A 22771-nucleotide genomic window follows, 5' to 3' on the forward strand; every position below is an offset into this window, starting at 1 on the left:
TGTTGTTTGACAGGAAACATTAGAATATTAAAATACATAAGTATCAGGTTTCAATTCAAAGATAAAAATGTTAATGCAAAAATACAAGATGGCGGATATCTGATTAACGAAACAAATTTGGAACAAAATTAATTCTTGACTTATTCTTTATTTTTACCTATAGAAACATTTACCACAGTCAGTATACTCTGTATATCTAAATCAGTTTATTATATCATTATTATAATTTTTATTATATTTATTATTGTTATATGAAATAATATCAAATGCCTTAATTGAAATAAAACAAACATCAGTGTAAAATAATATAACATATTAATAACTGCATTATATACATGTAACTGCAGGCAGTTCTTATCTTGTTCTAGAATTGTACTTTATCTTGTTTATAGCATATCTAAAGATAGCACACATTTTACAATCTTATATCTCTAAATTTATAAGTAGCTTATATATCATGCTCTTGCTGATCATTTTGTATCAACAGAAGAATTTGTATATAATTTTTACATGATCGTAAAGTAGTGTTAGAGTTAAATTTGTTACTCTCTTAAAAAGGACCTAGTCTTATATGCTCTTTTGGTTAAATTAAATGGTTTTTGCTGCTTAAACTAATACTTATGAAAAAACACAATTATTACAAAGAAGGAAAAATTATTTAGTATTTTACTATACTTGATTACAATTCATAGTAAAAAAAATATGAATTATGAATAAATAAATGATATCTGACTTGTAAAATTACTTGCTTTACCACCACTTTTTTTTTATGAATTGCTTACGATTGTTTGTCCTTATAAATTTGGATAAAATTTTAACCTTTCTTAACACGTTCGCTACTGCCACAGACCGAGGTATACATTTGAATCTTACACATAGACCGGGTGAAAACCTGTAAAACAGTGATCATTTACATTGTAATGTGCTACAATCGTGTTTGTAAATAATATATTCTTATTTTTTTTTGTATTTTTTATAACCTTTTGTAATGTCGCATATTTGCGACGCCCGGTCTACAGCAGACAATAGTGAAAATTATCATAGTTTTCTTGAAATAGACCAAACGTTGCATATATGCGACAGTTCATTTTCGTTTGTGTTTGAGGTAAAAGTAAGTAAAAAAAAAACAGATTATTCAAGAACAGTTTATAACTGAACAAATATAAAAGCTATATAGGATAATGCAGCATAAATACTGCATACATACATACATTGATGCAGAAAATTAAAGACCAGTTTTTCCAACTATATGACGTCACCAATCATCATATCCACAGACCAAGCGACGCAGTTGTGCGTCAGACATCTCTGTAGACCACTGCAGGGAATTCAGTGCCTTCAAATAGACCGTTACAAAGATATAAGCATTTTAATAACATTAGAACCTTTAATGTGTATATGCGACGGCAGTCTATGGGTGGAAACCGGCCGTCGCATATGTGCGTCGCTGGTCCATGTGAATGAAAAATTTTGTACTATTGCAGTAGCGAATGTGTTAAAGGGGCACATAATATTAACAAAATGCACCTTGAGTAAATTATTTATTTTATTAGTACAAATAAATTTTTGAAACGGTTCTTGTCAAAAAAGATTTAACTTGGGAAAGACATTTTTAGAGGGAACCTAGGATGTTAGTACTGTAGTAGTTTAGTTTAAATACTTTACTTTTCTATTTGACATAATACCCACAATGAACCCAATGTTAGTTGTAATAGTAAAGACACAAAGTAAGGATGATTTTGAAATAATTATCAATGATAAGCCATGTATGATATGATTTAGAGTAATAGTATTGACAGTATTTTTATGTATCTTCGATTGGAATTTTCACTAACTCCAAATAGTTGAGCTTAGAGATCTGTAAAAAACAACAAATTGGCATAACTGTATTCAAGTTCAACCATAATACCATTAATTAGCATTAATTATTACCATAGGTTATAGCTAATATTTAATTTACCGAACTTGAAGGCTATTAAGCCGGGTTTTCCTAGGGGCGGAAGCTGAGCACGGAACACAGAGTGCAGAATCTGTTCTCCTCTTGTCTAAGGTAATTTAATGGTACAGTAGACTCCCTCTTATCCGGACACCTTTTAACTGGACATCGGTTTAACCAGACTACACTCGGTCGAAATGACATCTGTTTAACCGGTCAATTTTTATCAGCATATAGGTTTAACCGGACTAGATCGGCAGGAAGTGGGCGGTACTGAAACGACTGTTCTCATGGGAAAGATTTTAGACCAGTGATCACGTGTCTAAATACAATGCTCTCCTAAATTTAAGTCAAATATTTTGGTTACATAACAAGTTTTTTAGGACCTCGGTTTAACCGTAAAACCCGTTATCCGGACTGGCCTCGGTCCCAAGGAGTCCGGATAAGAGGGAGTCTACTGTACTGTCTTCCTAGAAGTAGAGTGGACCGTCGCCAAAATCCCTTCCCCGCAGTCTGCTCTCCGCATTCTGCTTCCGCGCCAAGGAAAACCCGGCTTTACTGATTCAAGAGACTTTAGAACTCTTTTAGAGGTCCTGTCACTAGTGTGAAGCAGCATAGTAAAAAAAGGTTTGGCTTTCTTTAAATTAGATCAATGATTGTTATATTTCAACTAAATGTTCATAAATATAACACAAGATCACACCGATTCGTACAACAGCAATATTTTGAATTTTATAAAACAAAAACTAGTTCTTTAGGAAATAAATGTTTACACCACCTTCCAGAAATTTTAAAATACAAAAAAATCCAATTAGTTTTTAAAATTATGAAAAGGTCAATAAATAGGGAAGGGTTTAATGGTGGTGGGTGGGGGGGGGGAAGAGGGGGAATTGAATCAGCATTTCACTCCATTCAAGAATTTGTTGTATGTGAAAATCACTTTGACGAAAACATTACCTCCATTGATTGTTCTCTGTTTTCTTGTACTGTACTTTAATTTGTATTGACATGTTTAATTAATTACCTGTGCCTTATTGTTTAGAGAAAATCAATTTGATGGTAATTCATTTTCATATAGCCTATTTTTTGTTTTGGACTTCTGTAATGTATTAATCACAAGTTAACCAATTTAGATAAGAAAACTAGACACTATTTCATGTACTAAAAACAAAATTTACATTTTATGAAATATGATGATGATGATGGTGATGATGATAAGCTACTATTCAGACTAAGGAGACTGTATATTATATAAGACATCTGTTAACAATTATTATAGTTTTAGTTTAGTTTCTCTTTATTTTTAAATTCATTAACTAGTTTAATGTTATTACTCTAGTAACTTTTGAAATGCCAAGTTGCACAATTTGGCTTTCATTAGTTTTAAAATGTGTGACACTTGTAGTATTATTTATTAGTGTGATCAGGTGAACAAATAACATTAATTCTTGAAATAGTTACTTTTCTGATTGTTTATGTATTTTATCACAATATTAACTTATGAGTAAAAATTCTCAGCCCAAATAAACAAAAATCAAAGTGAATCAAAGCATGAATTATGCACACTTTGAACCCAAGAACTAGTTTTAAAACTTAAAATAGGGTAAACTGTTTTATTGTAATCATAGCTGTGTACTGATCGTGAATTAAGTAAAAGTGACTGTTTAGCGGAATAATACTAGCCTATTTACATTTCTAATTTTCTTTCTTATTATCTATAAAGTTGATTCTGTACTTGAATCAACTTTTGATGTGTCATTAGAACTTAAAAATAAGTTGTATACATATAAACTACGATAGTCATTACTAAATAGTTTCTTAGCTATATTTATTTATATATTTTTATAAAGATATTTTCTAAATGCCTTTTCTATATTTTTTGCTGCATAATAAATGATAAATTTAAGAAACTGGTGATAAAATAATATTGTGTTGTTAATTATTTAATTTAGTATTTGACTCTACCGTTTTCAGTTTATCCTAAAGTTGTCTAGTTCTATACCAATCACTTACTTTCACTTCCCGTTAAATAGTAATACAATATTTATTTCAATAATTTTCAATAAGTTTTGTATACAGAAAAGCGTATAATAATTATTAGCTCATGCAAATTCAATTAAGTAATTTGACATTAGCAAAGTGCAAAAGAGGTATAAATTTAAAGAATTCTGATTCTAAAAGCTGTACACTTCTCAAGGTGAACTCATACAGTAATTGTTTGGGTCAACATTTGGCCCAGTGTTAAAACTAGAAGCCCAAACTAAATCCATTTCATCATGCTGTATATTACACCATTGCTAACTAGCTTAAAACCACCATCTCACTTCCTAAAATCAGAGATCATTCTCTAACTCACATAGTCTTGTAATTGCCTTGTGTTTTGTGACCAAAGTACACTATAATCACTAGAAAAAGTGCTTGCCATGAACAGTCTAAGAAATTTCTAAAAAGTTTTAATATGGGTGTATAATATTTTTTAGAGTGTGACTAGCTTGAACCTTTTCATGTTATTGACTTAAATTAATATTATATGGAAACTAATATTGACTTGTTCAACAATTAAAAATTAAAGTTTTTGATAAAGTAGTTAAATTTTCTGTTTTTGAAGTAGCTATTAGTTTCAATTGCTTTGTTTATATCATGTTGGGTGTAGTTTGATCTGTTAATATTTAACATTTAAATCTTAAAATTAATTCTTGCAGCTTGTCACCAAAAGTCAAGACAAAATATGTAGTGCATTCAAATAAATAATTTGAAGAATAATCATAATTATGCTCAACTTTATTTAGGCCCTACAGGGATTTGGTGAATGAAATATGAACCTTTTTGTTGTTAAGAAAGACTCAGTTTCTAGCGGATGGACGCACTAAAACGAATCATATACACAAAACATATGCGGTGATTAAAATAATTGTGGCAGTGTAGTGGCACCACAAGTTTATGCAACTAAATTCGAAGAAAAAATATCGAATGTTTTGAGGAAAATACTATTTTTAGAATCATAATTTGTATACAAATACTAATGTAACAAATAAACCGAAAACTGATTTAAATATTTTCTTGTTATAAGTAATATCCAATCAAATACAAAAAAAGGTCACAAAACACAATGCATTTCATTTGAGTGTGCTTATGATGACGTCTTGCATGTGTAAAACCTACGTTTCTGTGATCTGTGAGGACAATTTAAATCTGTAATAATTTTCAGGTTGAGTTGTTTGAGTCTATAATTATTGTTGTATTTTTGTTACTGAGCAGCAAATAAAGGGACAAATGACGAAGGTAATTATAATTTCGTCTAGACTGGAGCACAATCCGTTGTGAAAATGTGCATGAAGTAGAGTCCTGGCTTACCCCAGTTCCTTCTCTAAACATTAAATTATGTAGATAGTAAAACACAAGAATCATTCAAATTCAAAAGTTTAAACATTTCTCTGTTATTTATTGGTTTCGTGTATAATACATTTCTAAATTGTAAATTCTTCCTTGACAACAATTGTTAATTTTCATTTATATAAGGTTAGGAAAAATGTAAGTATAAATTGTGCAGTGAAAAGTGAAAGAAAATACAGTAGCCAGTTTACAATAAATAACTAGATACTAAATAAAATACTAAATTTTATTGTGTCTCAATTTTGTTTGATTTGACTTTGTGGCACAGGCCACATAATTTATGTATGACAGCTTAACTAGTCTGAATTTTCAGTACAGCTTAATTTGGAAATAAAAATTTGCTAATTACTTGACATAGCATTCTAAACCGTAACATTAGTGCGTAACACTTTTCTTTCACTCAGAGTATCATGAGCATAACCAAAATTATTTTACTCTTAGTAAAGGTTTACTTATACATGGTGTTCAAAAAAGGTGGGAACATAATTTACGTAGTGATTCCTTTGGTCAAAATAAAGAGAAAATGAAGAATAAATTTTTTCCAAAATCACTTTTTTAACTAGATGAATATTTTTATCTTTGCATTTTTCCAACCAATCTTTATGGAACTTGGTATATACAGGGTTATTACAAATGATGTTCCTGATTTTGATTATAAATATCACTGGGTTAAATTGTTTCAAGACTATTTTAGTTGGTACCATTGGAAAGAAAAACTCATAAAGTTTCATTTACATTGCTTTGGGTGCATATCAGCTGTTTGTCAAGTCAACTGTTGCAAGTGTTGTGTAATGGCTGAATTTGAAGGCAGGAAAGCTTTTTGCCAGTTGGAATATTACATTAACCAATATGTTATTAGTGTGCAACGACACTTTAGAACCGGGCTTAACGATTATCCTCCTACTAACCCCTATATTGGCAAGTGACACTTGAAATTTAAGAGAAATGGCTGCATTTGAATGTTACTTGTAGTAGGGCTGAACTTAACTATGTGCTGCCTGAGATATGAAACGAGCTCGGTGGTCCGAATAATGACACACCCCTGAACTGGCCTACAATATCTCCGGACATCACCCCCTGTGTTTTTTTGTGGGGATACATCAAAGATAAGGCGTACACACCACCATTATCAGATAGCATACTTGAGATCCAGCAACGGATTACCAATGCTATCGAAACAATAGACCTAGACACACATCCAAGAGCTTGACTACATTATTGACATCTGTCGTACCACAAGGGGTTCCTGTATCGAGCATTTACAGTTCTGTGTATCTGTGTCGAAACTTTTTGAGTTTTTCAAACGTTGTAACCATTTTATTTTTTTGTATAACAAATAAAACTATATTTTATGTATGTATGAAATCATGAACATCATTTGTAACAGCCCTGTATATTAAGGCAGAGGAGAGCCATTTTAGAAAAAAGCTCATCTTGATTCAACTTAAAGTTTCAAAATGGCGGCCATTTTGAAATTTAAAATTGAATCAAGATAAATTTTTTTTTCCAACATGGGTCTCCTCTACCTTAACATACATACCAAGTTTCATAAATATCGGTTGAAAAATTTCAAAAATAAAAAATGTTTATGTAAAAAATCCAAAATGGCGGATATCTGCTTAACAAAGCGATTTTGGAAAATTTTCTTGATTTTCACTTAATTTTGACCCTAGGAATCACTACGTAAGTTATGTCCCCACCTTTTTTAACACCCTGTATACTTAAATTTCTCTTCACATTTCAGTTTAGTTGATTAATAATTGTATAATACTTTTGCACAGTAATACCCTAAAACAGTTTATTTACAGCCTATTATAGCAAGTTTCTAAAAAGGGTTGAATCTTAACTCCTCTTAATTTGTAGTCACGTTTCATTGTAGAGTCTTCATGATTACAGACAAATCAAAACATATTATACTGTTTCTTTGTAATGTTTGCTCTTTAAAAAATCCAGTGAAGCTTTACATAAATATAAAGGCAAAATAATTAAAACTGCACTACAAAATCAGCTTTCCTTGTACTATTCCAACTGCATGAAATCAGCCTAGTGTCATGGTTATTTTCGTGATTTAAATTTTCATGAGTTCACAAAAGTTTGTTTACGTTGTTGGTACTTAATTATGCATGTGTAATTTTCCCTTTTCTTTTTCCCTCTTTTATACAGTTATAAATTATATATTGACATTTTTAATAAAAAAAATATCAGGTAAACAAGCAATGTTCATTTATCTTTAAAATAGACTACTCAAAAAATTCATGAGGGAGCAAAACAAAATTGCTTCCAGTTTTATGTTACTGAACTCAAAGAAATCTAGCAGTCAATAGTCAAGTCGTAGCGGTTTCTATAGATGGTATCTTTTGAGTGCCTTTGAAGTCCCACGTTTAAAGGTTTTAGTATATTAGTTAAACCCTGGTTGTAAAGTGTTCATCTATTGAAATGTGTTTGTTTAATTTATTTACTGATCAGTGCATGGCGTATTATACCCTATTTTATCATTTTTATTTATTGCTAACATTATTTTTAGAAAATAATCAATTGCATTTTTTCATTCATTGTGTGTGTGGTTCATAGCATTTTATCCTTAGAAATTTTTAAGTACATTATCCATACCTTTTGTTATGGTTGGAGGAAATCAATCAGGATGCTGACAAAGGAGAGGAGTAATACATTTTTGAGTTATTTTTTTTTTGTTTGAGATTATTTATTATTTAGTTAGTGCAAATATATTTTGCAAAGATTGAAATCATTTAAGTATAAATTATGCCTTTGAACTAGAGGTATATTTATATATGTTGTTCATGTAGTCATACTAAGTTAAAATATGTTATTGCGTCTCCAACTTATTGTGGGAGAATAAAATATTTGAATACATTTGTTATTAGTTGTATATAGATTTACAGTTTGATTTAATTCCTTCCATACAATACTAAAGGTCCATTTAGTTTCCTCTATTACGTTGGTTTCTAGTAACCATTTACAAAGATTTCTTGTTTTGTTTGTAAACCTGTGAATAATTATGCCAACAGTGAGTAAACTTTTCAAATAACTACCTTTTAGATTTCAAAATTTGTATAGTACAAACAAATATTCCTAATAATATACCATCTAAAGAGTTTTTAAAAGATAATGTTGTCAAAAACATCAATGCTGATAGAAAAATGTTGTTCGTATACATGACCCAAATATAATGCTCATGGTCAAATATATCATGGTTAGAGCACGAATTGAAAGAGTTTATTTTTGAGTTAGATTAAGAACAACAATCAAAAGTGTTTTACAGAACCTTTATATGGAAGAATTTCTAGATATCCGGTTTAATTCCAAACTTTATTGTTTCTTTTTATATTTTTTAATTTTTTTTTAAATAAAAAACTGTCAAAATTAATATTACAAACCAAATTATTGTGATCTTTAATCAAATTTACTCCAAAAAACTACCAGATATGAACCTCAGTCAATCACGTTTATGATTGGCGAGTGTAAGCGGCTTGGTTGAAAAGGCTGAAGAGATCTCAAGCCTTAAAGTGGCTCTTGTCTTGGTTTGATTGTGTCATGGTTTTTATAAATAGAACCACTTTGAAAACCAATATAACATTATGGAACTGATTTTGGTAATTTTGTCATTTGTTTATTACTTAAGACTATAACAATTTGAAACCATAGTATACATTCAACCTTAGTATAGCCGTCTATAGTATAGAGATGGCTATGACCTTAGCTAATGTTGTTTAAAATGTGACCTATATTTATGTTTTGTAAATGTATCGGTCAATGAACAAATTTATCGTAAATATACTAAAAGTATAGCAATAGTGTGTTATATTCAAAGGATGATTATTTAAGTTATGTTACACCTATATCATATACTGATAGCTCTTTGCCAAACTGACTGGTGGATGATCGGTAGAAATAAATAATTTTAAGAACACTTAAAAACTGTTTATTGGCTGTCACAACATTCTAGAATACTGTAATTTTCATATGATTTGTTATAAAGTGTGAAATGTTACTAATGTATTTCAACATGGTACCTTATTTCAATTATTTGTGTGTTTCTAGCGGCACAAATCGGTGGTGAAATGCCCCAGTTCAATGTCAATAAGACATTTGCTGATAGACGATACAAAGTATCCAGCGCAAGAACATACTTCTACCTAAACGAAGCTAATTGCGAACGAAACGTTGAAATCTTTCAAGATTGTTTACATGCTGTGGCTGGTAAGTCTTATTTATAAACATATGTTGAATGAATCTGTAAACTAGAACTTTATTCATTCAAATCTTTTTTATTTAGTTTCCATTTTGGGGAGTTCATGTTAAACCCTAGGCCCAGCACTGTTGTACTTCTTCCTTTGAGGGGGCTGTTGGAAAAACAGTTTAAATACCTTGAATGGTTTTAACATGCAAATCAACATTTAGGGCCTATTTGGTTGCCAACGTAAACCAGTATGATGTAACCATTGGACATAGATTTTTCATGGGGGGGGGGGGCTTATCATAGAAATAGCTAAATATTCGTTTCAAATGCAGATTTGCTGTGGCAAAATAAGCTTCTTTTTCAGATGAAGAAATCATTATGTACGGCCTCAGTAAATGATGGTATATTTTGTCAGTGGAAGTGACACACTTAATTTTTATAAGAGGGTATTTGTGTGATAACATCCCTATATATAGAGCAGGGATATTTTTACAGCAGTTGTATTATATGTCATACTCTTAAATCTTAAAAAAGCTGGTAATTATAAAATACTCAAGCTGTGATTTCTTTGTCATGATAAGTTGCTTTTTTTGTAGGAAAATTAAAAAATCTAAGAGGATATAATTTGTTCCAACAAACATCAAAATTGGATTCATTACCTATGTATAAATGATATCATTATTTTTTATTTAAACTTACTAGTATTTTTCACAAATATCATAATGCTGACTTAGATAATAAATTGAAAAATATATTTATGGTCAATGCTGAAAACGAAATATTGCAATAAAAATAGGACCAAAAAATATTTTTAATTTTTAATTTTAATTTTTTTTTATTCATTGACATTAAATTACCCCATAAATAACCATATGCCCTCCTACATTTTAAGATGAGTCAATGGACTATACCCATTTAGACATCCTTAACTAAAGCCAACTGGCAGTGTATTTTGGCACCCTTATCCATGTTAGGCCATGGTTGTTGTAATGCCATATGTAAGACTGGCCTAGGCCTATATGTTGATGTATCACACCATTTAATGGTTGAGCGATATTTGAGAATTATTAGATGGTATTAGCTTACGTAGGTTATAACTATTTGAACAAAAAAATATTTTTGTTTTTACAAAAACCTGTTGTTTACAGTTTAAAATAATGCATTTTGTATGTTCCATGCAAACTGACCATTTATCTGACAACAATAGTCTTGACTTTGCACATTTGCCTTTTTCAATAATATTCATTAGTTTTAAAAACCAGATATCACTTAATAATTGGAAATTTATAGCTTTGGTTTTTCTTTTCAATGATTGAAAGGAAATGATGTGCAAAGAAATCAGTCTGGCCTTTAGAAATATATTGTATACATACATTACATCGAAGTGTCATAGAACTTGATAAAATTAAACATTGATTTTCAAAATCTATATATGACACTATTGAATTTCTTAAAGAAATTGATTGCTTGATTGAACATTCAAGGAGTTGGTTTTTTAATCGGGGTTTCAAGTTTAAGGAGTTCACAGGAATAAAATGAAGACTTAAAGCTTCACAGCTATATGTAACTAATTTCAACATATTTGTTGGTAAAAATACTATTTAAATTAGTTGTTCTGTAATGAGAATGGCTTTTATGGCTTTTATTTTAATAAATGTAACCGAATTAAATTCTGCGTATGTTTCCATAATCAAGTAAATATCACTATTTTAAATTTAAATGTTTTGCTCATATCTTGTGACTAACAACATAAAGCTGTTTAATATCAGCGTCCTGTTATGACATATGTATTACTAATAAACGATGGTCTAAAAAAGTAATCCTAGTAGTGACCAATATTTATGAATAATATCAACTGAGTCATTGATAATAAAAATACTGTTACAGCCCAAACATTATCAACCATCCCATGCATTTAAACACTACATTTAAAACTATGAATATTTAACTGACTCATTATTGATATTGTCATTTCACTAATCAATAAGTCATTTTACTAATCAAAAATCCGTTTTTATAATCAACATCAGCAATGTTTTTCCAACATTGTCATCATACTAGTTCAACAATCACAATCTTAAATCATCAAAATAAATTTTGACCAAATTTCTTTCTTTTCATAAGAAACAAAAACGACTTTGTAACATTTTCAACAGCAATAACTGTCTCAGGACCTATGGAGAAAAGAGTTGTTAAGCATTGCAATGAAAGAGTCAAGTGTATTAGGCTAGAAGCTAATGAGGCAATACAACCTTGGCTATGTTCGGTAATTATCACCAATGTGTTACCGAGAGGCTCCACAAAGGCCAGTGTGACTGCGGACGTTCACACTAAGTTGTGTAACTGCGCAGAGAAAAGTTTCAACTTTGTAGTCCACCAATCATAACACCATTAAAACATTGTACGAGTATGCAGTCAGGTGAAAGATTATCATACCTCCTGGTTTCCCGGGAGCAAAATGATGTTGAATTATGGAAAATAATACTAAACTTAACCTATAAGCAACTAAAATTTGATGAACGCTTTTAAAATACTCTACCATTGTGCATTCAAATTAATCAGTTTAAGCATTATTAAAAAAAAAAACAATTTATCTAAATATACCACAAAAAACTTTTAAGTTTCGCTTATTAACTCTGCCATACTGTTGTATCATGTAGACCTGAATATTGTTAAGTGTTAAATATACAATATACTCTGAATTAAATTTGGTCTACCTGTGTCATATAAGTTTAAATGCTGAAAAAGTCAGGTTTGTACTTGAGTTTGATTGACACAAATTATCAAACAAAGCACAGTAAGGTACTTGTCCTATCCAAAAATCACTGCTATTCCGCTGTAAGAATCGCTGAATTGGACTGTAACAAGATTGGAAAGGTGTGAACTTCATGTCACAACACAAATCAAGAGTAAACTGTAGCTAAATTTTGATCACCGGTTTATTAAAAAAATTATTCTTGAAGCCAATCAGTAAAGCTTTTTTATAAGTAAAATCCTGCAATGTTTGTTTGAACCCACATTTAATAATTATTATTGTACAGTTATCATTAGCATTAACAAGCTTGTTGAATTATACATTGTCTGTTGACATAAATATTTGAAACTTCGTAAAATTATCTCTAGTAATTACTGTGAAACCTAAGATTAAAACCAAGTACCTTGTGAAGTGCACTTGAACACTTGATGATCCTCTTTAGATCTGTCGATCGATCTTTCTCTGACAGATCACTGTAGTGTAGTTGATGTTTTCGAGTTGTTATGCTTCAAATGGAACTGTTCCAGGATGTAAATCTACCAGCATAATTTAATTTTAAATTGTTGTTACTACATCTCTATAATGACTCTAGTCCAAAAACGTAAATCTAAACTTTCTTATTTTAGACATAATATCTATCCTTAAGGCAAATTTGTTATAATACGACTTCCTTGTATTTTTGTAATTCCCTGGACACATAAATGCAAACATGTCCTGGCAAAAAAGTTGCTAAAATCATAGATTATTGTCTTGCCTTCTAAATTGTGTTAAAATTATTTTCATTTTTGTTTGTTGTTGTTCCTGATCAATATAGACAATTAATAAAGGTTAAATTACCTGGTGTCCACCAATTGATCAAAGCAATTAACCTTTACAGGAGATGCATTTCGGTGACTAAATTACCATCATCAGTCCTTACATAAGATGTTAAAAGTCAAAAATGGAAAGGGAAAATAGACTCGATACTGGGCAGAAAATAGTTTAATTATTCACAAAAGAAAAGTTACTCAATCATAGTAAAATGCTACCAAACAATTATTTCTGTAATCATAACATAACAATTCATCCCAAAATCATATGTGTCAAAATTATTAAAGTTCATATTTTTATACCAGCTGGAAAAAGACAAAAAAATATAAACCATAGATTATTGAAATCAAATGTTTGAACACTATATCTAACATAAGATCTTAATCTTGCCCATTACAGGTGTGTCGTACAGTGCGTATACATGTACCGCAGAAAAGTAAAAGTAGGCCTTTCGTTCAATTCATTTTTATTTGTGATTCGTACATACGTAATTCAAACTGCAAGACCTGTAATGGGGAAGACTGACGATGGTGATCTAGTCACCGAAATGCATATCCTGTAAAGGATAATTGCTTTGATCAATTGGCAGACACCAGGTAATTTAACCTTTTTTAAAATTATTTTCAACCACCATTTAACAAAATTTATGCTTTTCTAATTTACCTTTTTCAAATTTATTTTTATGCTTCGTAAGAAATTTGTTGGTTGATTATTTCAATACATCTTCAATCAGTTATCAATACAAGTTTTAAACAATTCACATTTTAAATATTACACCTGCTACTCCCTCCTAAACTATAAAATCTAAATGTCTCAATATTTGAAAGCAATGAAAAGGGTGTTTAATTTATATGGATATCCTCCAGCTTAAGGGGGGTCTGAAGAGCCTCCATGGAGATTCAAACACTCAAAACATCCATAGATCATTGAAACAGGCTCTTTTTGCTCATTTGAGACCTATAAATCTTTTTCAATTTACAAATAAATATTAATAGATAAATAAAAACTGTAGAGTACCTGCAAGATAGCAGAAAGAGTATCCTCTCCCATCTTGTTCCTTTCCTCCGTCAAATACGGATAATCAGGCGTCCCAGGAAACTTTTTCGGGACACCGTGTTCGATCGTAAAATAACGGGACATTCCCTTTTTACGGGAAGCTTGGTCACCCTCCAATACAGGGAACCTAAGCTTCTTGACAAAGCTTGGAAAGCATTTGCTAACAGTTTGCTTGCTGCAATTTGCAGTAGTACGTGCAATAAAATTTGGCAAACTGGAACTGAAACCTGGCTCACACAATGGAACTGACAAAACAGCAAACACAATGTCAGCCCAGTCTAGCATCCAACTTCTTAAATTTATTAAACAATAAACTTGAAACAAACAACCAGCTATGCACTCGACCACAGCTCAAACTGTGAGCAAATTAAAACATAGCTTTCAGTGTGAACTGTTACTAGCTTTTGTAGTAATACTCAGGACACGTGCTACGTCACCCGAAGACGTTTCTCAAGCAATGCTACACCGGTGTGAAACAACATCAACAGAGGATGAAGGATAATGCAACAAATTGTGAGATCATAAAGTGATTTACCAGTTTAATCGTCAATAGTCAATTTAAAATTTAACCTAAAGATTTATATCAAAACTCAGACTATTACCATGGTGTCCAATGAAACAAACTTCCCAACAGATGTAATGCCAAAACACACAATGAGGAAATATTTGATTTAATAATTTACTCTTTAAAACCTGAATGTTGGTTGAGAATTTAACAACTCTGCGTGTGTTACAGGTGCCACCTATGGAACGGGTATTACGGCTGTTAAACTGACGGCATTGGGCAGGCCACAGCTTCTTGTAAGTACTAAGGGTCTTATTTTTAATGGTAGAATATGTTAAATATCCTAAATAACAATAGTATTTAATAATAACAGTACATAGAAGACACTTTTTTATTATGAATTTTTTTTCTTGGTATATATACAACCAATGTATTTTCTAAAATTACTTTTTAATCTCTTCAAGACAAGAGGTTCAAACCCCTAATTGTCTTATCTCTAGTTTGTTTGGGAATGAATATAAGAGCAATATTCATAATCATCAACAATTGTGGTCTTTTAGCTCTAATAATTGCTAAGTGATGAAATCATATTTCAACATGATGTAACTATTAATAATTCAGATAACATTCTGTTTCATAATTTAACGTTTGGATGTTTTAACCTTAGAATATAATTCATGAAATGTATACCGAAATAATTTCAATGGGCTTATTAAAAAAAAATTGACTTTCTGAAACAGCCAGAAAACATTTATGTCCTTTGTTAAATAGTTACCTTTGAAAGTTTTATTTTTTAATATGAAATTTTTGTCACTTTGATTAATGTTATCACAATGAAACCTATAAGCATATACCATAATTATAAACCATGTATTAGTTATTGAGTAATTTGAAGTTTTCTTGTTCATGGATTAAGTATTTTATTTCTTGACTGAAAATTTTCTGCTTGGAAAAATATTAATAGTTATTAATTCCACACTGGTAGATGTAGAAAACATAGATTTTTCTCTCCTTTTCACCAAGTGGTTTTATAAGTGTGGGTGTAAGTGTGAGTGTCTATCAAGAAAGACTGATATCCTAACAAAAACCTTTAAAACCTTGGCCCTGGTGCACTTTATTACACCCTTAACCTTGTTTTGATCTTTTGCATTGATAAAGCACTCTGTTAATTTCCCTGTAATTCATACCACTGAATTTATACTAAATCCAATTCGGACTACAAAGAAGAAAAAAGTTTTTTTGCCAGTACGACAGTTACGTCTAAAATTGTATATATTTACTACTTTAAAATGTGTTCTAAATTGTGTTGGTCTATCTATAAATTTAAAATAATTAATCATCCTGGAACCCTCTGTAGTTCTATAACCTCTTTTGCCTTACATAATGGTACCAAGTGTATTTTAATTCAAATATATATTTATAATTTTATTCGTAGTATAACAGTAGCTTGGTCTCGCCAAGTTGACAAAACCTTTTATCGAGGTCCAAGTGATATGCGGACAAGTAAGCACAAATTTGTATACATTAACTTATTAGTTCTAAGGCTGTTTGTTACAGTCACTCATCTAAAAAATAGTGTATGGCAGCAACATTTGTGTCTTATTAAGTAGTATAGTGTTGTTAAGAGAAATTGCCTTATGCCAAATCACATAGATTACTGTTTACACTGTGTTTTGTTTTGTTGTCTTTGAGGTTTTCTTTGTTTGTAGACTGTGAATCATTACAGCCTGTACATGTTTCAAGCCTATTCAGTGCCGGATTTAGGGTACTTGCGGCCCTAGGCCAAATTACTTGAGCGGCCCTCCCCCTGTGGTGAAAATTCCTTGCGATCGCGGAAGGCGGAAGTAATAGTGACTATCTCCTATACATCAAGGGGACATCATCATCGACACCTGTGATCCTGGATGAAATCGTGGACATCTCTCCTAAACCAAGTCAAAGCCATCATAGTTATCCGGGACCGCAGTAAAATCGTGAACATCTCCCGCGGGCCGCAATCACGGGGACATCATCATCGAAACTTGCGATCGCGGCAAAGTCGTGTTAAAAACCTCTCCCGTGGACTGCGATCATGACGACTTCATCATTGTCACCCGCGGCCGTGCCGAAATCGTAAACATTCCACTCGGGAAGCCATCACGGGAACGTCCTCATTAACACCCCCAGCCGTGGCAAAATCGTTAACATCTCCCTTGAACCTCGATCACGGGGACATCATCATCAACACTCACAGCCGCGGGCCGCAATCACGGGGACATCATCATCGAAACTTGCGATCGCGGCAAAGTCGTGTTAAAAACCTCTCCCGTGGACTGCGATCATGACGACTTCATCATTGTCACCCGCGGCCGTGCCGAAATCGTAAACATTCCACTCGGGAAGCCATCACGGGAACGTCCTCATTGACACCCCCAGCCGCGGCAAAATCGTTAACAACTCCCGTGAACCACGATCACGGGGACATCATCATCAACACTCACAGCCGCGGTGAAATCATGAACATCTGCCGCGGGCCGCAATCACGTGAACATCATCATCGACACTTGCGATCGCGGCAAATTCGTGTTAAAACATCTCCCGTGGACTGCGATCATGAGGACTTCATCATTGTCACCCGCGGCCGTGCCGAAATCGTAAACATCCTCCTCGGTAAGCCACCATGGGGACATCCACATTGACACCCCCAGCCGCGGCGAAATCGTTAACATCTCCCGCGGACCGCAATCACGGGGACATCATCATTGACACTTGTGACCGCGGCGAAATCGTGAACATCTCCCGCACACAGGCCGCAATCACGGGGACATCATCATTGACAACTCGATACAAACTCTACTTCGTAAACGTCTCCTGCGAGCACATCCCCGTCACCCGCGGCCGCGGCTAAATCATGAACGTCTCCCGCGGGCCGCAATCACGGGACATCATCACAGGCACCCGAGGCCGCGGCAAAATCGTGAACATCTCCCTCGGTCCGCGGAGACATCATTATGGTCAGCTGTGATCGCGGCAAACTGGTGGTTTAAAATAAATTATTTTTTAAAAATTGTATCTAAAAAATGTGTTTCCCAATCCTCTGCGGCCCCCTTTTGCTTGCGGCCTAGTGGTAAATCCGGCACTGAGCCTATTACAGCTCATCTTCAGCAGCATTTAGCCTATGCAGTATTTACAATAAATCCCATCGAGCGATATTTGTGGAATATTACACACAGAAATAAACATTACGCCTATCATTTTGACGTTATTTACACATTTTTTCTTACGCATGCGTGGAGCTATCAAACCAGTTGACATTGTAAATACTGTATGAATGCTGCTGAAGATGAGCTGTAATAGGCTCCAAACATATACAGCATGAAAGATAACTATGTTTGATGCCTTCTGACATACCTAGGTAAGTCGATTTTCATCTATAGTTGAATATTAAGAGTGTAAAGGCTGTTCTATTTGAAAAAGTTCTTACGATTATTAAATTTTTTTTTTTCCAGCTCCAACTATCAGAGGTGATCTTGAGAGCTCGAAACTTTGTTTCTGAGCTAATGGGAAGTCAAGGCAACGTTCTTGGACATCACATGACCGCCGAGATCTTGGAGAAGAAGCTGTACGATGCTGGCATCAAAGATACATCCAAGTTCCTAGAGAAAGTCGTCACTGATAGTGAAGGGTGAGTTCTTAGTTAAGTTAGTTCTTACAATGCAGTAAGGCAATGAAACCTGATTAGATGTGTGAATAAACTACTTCGGTATGGGAGTAGTTACAAACAATTGTGAGCAACTATACTAGAATAGTCTTGCAAGCAGAGTTTTTATAGTGCTCACCTTCAAATCTGAAGTTAGCTGGTTCTAACCAAGATCAATTTTGGACCCAGATTCAATGATTAGGCTATCAATAATTTATGCTATCCAACCAACATTAGATAGTTACAAGACTAGAGCTTGTACAGTTAGTTGACCGATGCTAAATACCAATACAAAAAAAGTAGAACTTAATTTTCAGCTGAAGGACTATGGATTCTTCGGGTTAAACGTCCGCTACATTTTTGTTCTCCAGATAAGTAGTGAAATAAGTAGCAAGCATATTTGTTTTTTCATTATATATCTTGTGTTCATGTTATATGTTGTCTGTTTAAGTAAATATTCTAATTGTACTCAATTTCTAAATTGGTTGCTTTTGAATACTTCTAAATTGTGTTGTGCTCATATTGAAGTATCAACCAATACACGTTAGGGCTAGGTTGCTTAGGCACACTATTATGGGGTTTCTAGGTTACAAAAGGCACTTAATCTATTCAAATGACTAGACCTATTCTATTGTTTAAACTTAATTTATGGTCGAAAATATGTTATACGGTACTAAAAAATTTCAAATTCTCTTCAATACATGATTGGAATAAAAGGTATCTGGAAAGTTTCGGAGACAAATGTATAGAATTTTAGTTCAACGTTTAATGTTCTTTATAGTACAACTCCAACCAATAGAACATATTTTTCTAAATTTAAACGATTTATTGTTTTATTTTAATTGATGTTCCAACTATTAATTAGAAGAATGAGTATTTTACCAATTGTTCTAATGTCTTCTTTTAAAACTCAAATCAAAGTAAGTATATGTAAAATAGCCAAACTGTCTTTTTGTCAAAAGTCAAAGGTTAGCTAATTACAAATCAGTTTAATGGTTACTTAATTGGTTTGTAATCTGTTTATCAACAATTGACACCAGGGCAAAAGGTTATTACCATTTTTTATAAGAGTTTTTGTGATAAACGATTTCAGTCTATATGATTGGGGAAAATACACTTGGTCTCCATTCATTAGATATTATTTTGAGCCCAAGCCAAGTTCTTGGATACTCTTGATTTTTTCTAGGTTAAAAAATTAAGGTTGACAAGTTATCAGTCTAATGGATGATAACTATGAACCATCTAGGTGGTTTGCTCTTAAAATGGCTCAGTTACTGAATGTCACTCAAATCCTTGCTACTTTTATTATACAACTTTTTACATGATGCTTAAATACCACACTACTCCAATGTATGATATCACTAACACTAACCCAGTTCATAAGGTTTTGTAAAATTCAGAATTTAGTTGAAGCATTGTTAACGTTAACACTTCTTTAAAACTACTTCATCACTATTCATTTTGAGAAATTAAGTGTTGAAATTGTTTGCTAGTCTTTTTCCTACTAATAATATGTTAATAGTCTCATGAATGTATTGCAACTTGACAAGTAGTCTCTAGACTACTTTGCCTAACTTTTGTGTTTTTACGATCTATAATTTTAAAAATTCTGTTCAACTTTGAGTACTTTGACTAAATAGTCAATCAAGAGAAAAAAGCAACTTGGCTTTAAGAACTTGTTAAAGGTAAAGGAAGGATAGACAACTAACTCACCAAAAAGATGGGGTTGAAAGATCCTCATAGAGTGAAAAGAATACAAAAAAGTAACACATTTATTTAAACTGATACTTTGCCCCTTTCAGCCTCAGAAGAAGCCCAAAATATCAGCGCCCGGGCGAAACATCAGTTTAGATGTGTTAAGTACTTTTAGCGAATTTCCCTATAGGGAAGTAGCTATTACCGTAGGTCTCATGGTAAGACTTAGGCCCGGGACCGATTTACTTTTTCATTTTGATGTCCACAGAGGCTAAAAACACCACTCGTTCAAATTTTTATATATGTATATATATATATACATATATATATATGTGTGTGTCCGTGAACACGATAACTTGAGTAATTTTTATCCGATTTTGATTAAATTTGGTTCGAAGGTGTAAGGCGGGATAAACTTGAATGAGTTCGCGATCCAGCATGATCGGACCATGGGAACAGGGTTTTATGGGGTAAAAATTGGTTTTTCTCACTTTTGACCCTGAAAACACAAAATTTCCCAATTTTTCTCTAAACCTTCTTAAAGAGCTTAAAAAAACAAACAATTCAGTATATCAAAGTGTTTTTGTACGGTTATTGGTTACGGAGAAAACTAAAAAAATGGTAAATTTAAAATTCCCATGTTATTCTTATGGAGAATATTGTAAAATGTTGTAGTTTGCTTGTTTATGGATATCTTTTGATCAAACTTGGCAAATATATTCATTTTATACTAAGCAATAATTATTTTACTTAAAACACACACTTTATTAGTTTCCTTGTAGCAGCAAACCTAGGTACTCGTTAAACCTAATGTTATTTAAATAGATCAATTGAAAATCAATTCAGCCAAATGGAAATTCGCTTAGGCGTCAGGTTTGCTGTGGCGGGGGTATTTTGTGTTCTTTTCACTTCCTGGGACTCTTTTTCTTTCTTCAGGTGAGTTAGTTGTGTATCCTTCCTTTCTCCTTAACAAGTAAAAAGATAATCGAGAATAAATAATACATTTAACTGTTCAACATTTTCTTACAAACAATTTAATAAAACCATAACAGTCAAATGTCCAAACAGTCCCTTAGAACTACTTCAACGTACAAACACATTCCTATTGCTCTCCTCAGCTCTCTATGGAAGAGACTAAAAATACAGCCTCATTGAATTCTACACTGTTGAGTAGGCTCTTGGTGTGCAGGGTAAGCAAAGCCTATATTCTGTAAGACACATTTGTGTTGACGATGTATACTACCTCCAATTGTCTCTGAAGTCTACCAAGATACACTGTGATTCTGCCACTGCATCTGTCGCTCTTGTGTACCCATACATAGCCATCTGACCCTTATCAATCTTAAACAAAAAGGTGTTTGTGAATAAACTGTAGACTTCCCATGCAAGTTTGAGTGGTGACCGTGCTAACCTAACTTCTCAAAAATTAACCAAGTGTGTAGAAATACTTCTCAGAATGTCAAATATTGTTGGCCCATTCTAATGATTAGGCATTGTCACTTCTCTGCCCACACACGTCCACCCCTTGCTGTGTTTCTTCCCACACTCTTGAATCTTCTTCTCTAGGCCCTATCATCCTCGCAAGACTTATGACTCCAGTGTTGAAAATATTTATCGGCCCCCTCATTAGGTTAGGCTGAAGTCTACCTTCCTAATTTCCATTTCCTTAGTTGAGGTTGTTTTGTCGATGATATTTATAATAGCACTAAGCTATTACTGTATGAACAGAATATTAAAGATTTTATCAAACTCATCAAACAATAATTTATGATGTACTTTTAAATTAACATTAAATTTATTGTTTCAGAGTCCTCCACTTATTTCCATGGAGTGGAATCATCAATGAGAACTTTGAGCTGAGTGATACCTTCCGAGTGCCAAGCATAAAGGAAGGCCGAATGGTTCGTCTTATTTCCCAGCTCTCCAAGAAGGAAGAAGAAATGTTCCGTAATATGGTTCGCCGAGTCAACACTTTAGTCAAGGTATTTTAGTAGGCTTATATATTTGAAATTAATTATTGATTTTTTCTAAAATTCTGTAGACGAATCCATTAACCTACTTTTTCTAAATTTACAAACTTTTTTGATTAACTTAATATCAATTTAACAGAATCTAATGTAAACCTCTGAGTTATTTCAAACTGAACTCAACCTCAAAAGTAGACAACTGAACTGATTGTGTGTACATAACAATAACAAAAACACAAGTACAACAATAACATTTTTGTAATTTCAGTGCATATTGATAGGTTGACCATAAAACCATACCAAATTGTATAAAACCAATGCAGAATAGGCCTACTAGAAAAATGTCACACTACCGGAAAAAAATAAGAAAAAAACTGCTATCCATTAAAAAAAAACGGTACACTACTGTTGCTTAATGGTCGGCATTGGTCGGAGCGAGAACAGGCAATAGGTAAAGCAGTAAGTGTATGAGTGCAAAAAATATGTTTAAATTTTATTTCATCCTATAGAAAGCCACAGAACAGGATGCACTGTGATCCAGTGTTTGTGGTTGTAGTTATACAAAAAAACCTACATACAGCAGCAATTTACAATTGCTAACAGGAACATTCCTTCAGTACTGCCAAAAGCAGGGAAAAAGCTAGGGCAAAAGACACCAATAGAAAATACACCAATAGAAAATAACACGATGCCACAAACAAAGCACCCTCAAAATGCAAGCAAACCCTTCTAACATGAGTGGCTAGACCAAACCAACTGCTGGAAGTTTAGTATAGT

At 32.7% G+C, this 22771-nt stretch overlaps 1 protein-coding gene across 2 annotated transcripts in view; it reads left to right on the plus strand.

Moving 5' to 3' along the window:
* Nucleotides 1-22771, plus strand: part of LOC128997737 (proline dehydrogenase 1, mitochondrial-like) — a 74851-nt gene that overhangs the window by 40197 nt on the left and 11883 nt on the right. Inside the window, exons 4-8 of one of the 2 annotated variants that reach the window (XM_054423386.1) lie at nucleotides 5195-5218; nucleotides 9389-9547; nucleotides 14885-14949; nucleotides 18142-18317; nucleotides 21835-22009. In XM_054423386.1, coding sequence (XP_054279361.1) covers nucleotides 5195-5218; nucleotides 9389-9547; nucleotides 14885-14949; nucleotides 18142-18317; nucleotides 21835-22009 — 599 coding nt within the window. The remainder of the gene's footprint in view (nucleotides 1-5194; nucleotides 5219-9388; nucleotides 9548-14884; nucleotides 14950-18141; nucleotides 18318-21834; nucleotides 22010-22771) is intronic. The other variant, XM_054423387.1, reaches the window with a different exon arrangement.

Source organism: Macrosteles quadrilineatus, unplaced genomic scaffold (assembly GCF_028750875.1).
Source record: "Macrosteles quadrilineatus isolate MER2022 unplaced genomic scaffold, UCM_ALF_1.0 Scaffold_7__1_contigs__length_78375512, whole genome shotgun sequence".
NCBI classification, from domain to species: domain Eukaryota; kingdom Metazoa; phylum Arthropoda; class Insecta; order Hemiptera; family Cicadellidae; genus Macrosteles; species Macrosteles quadrilineatus.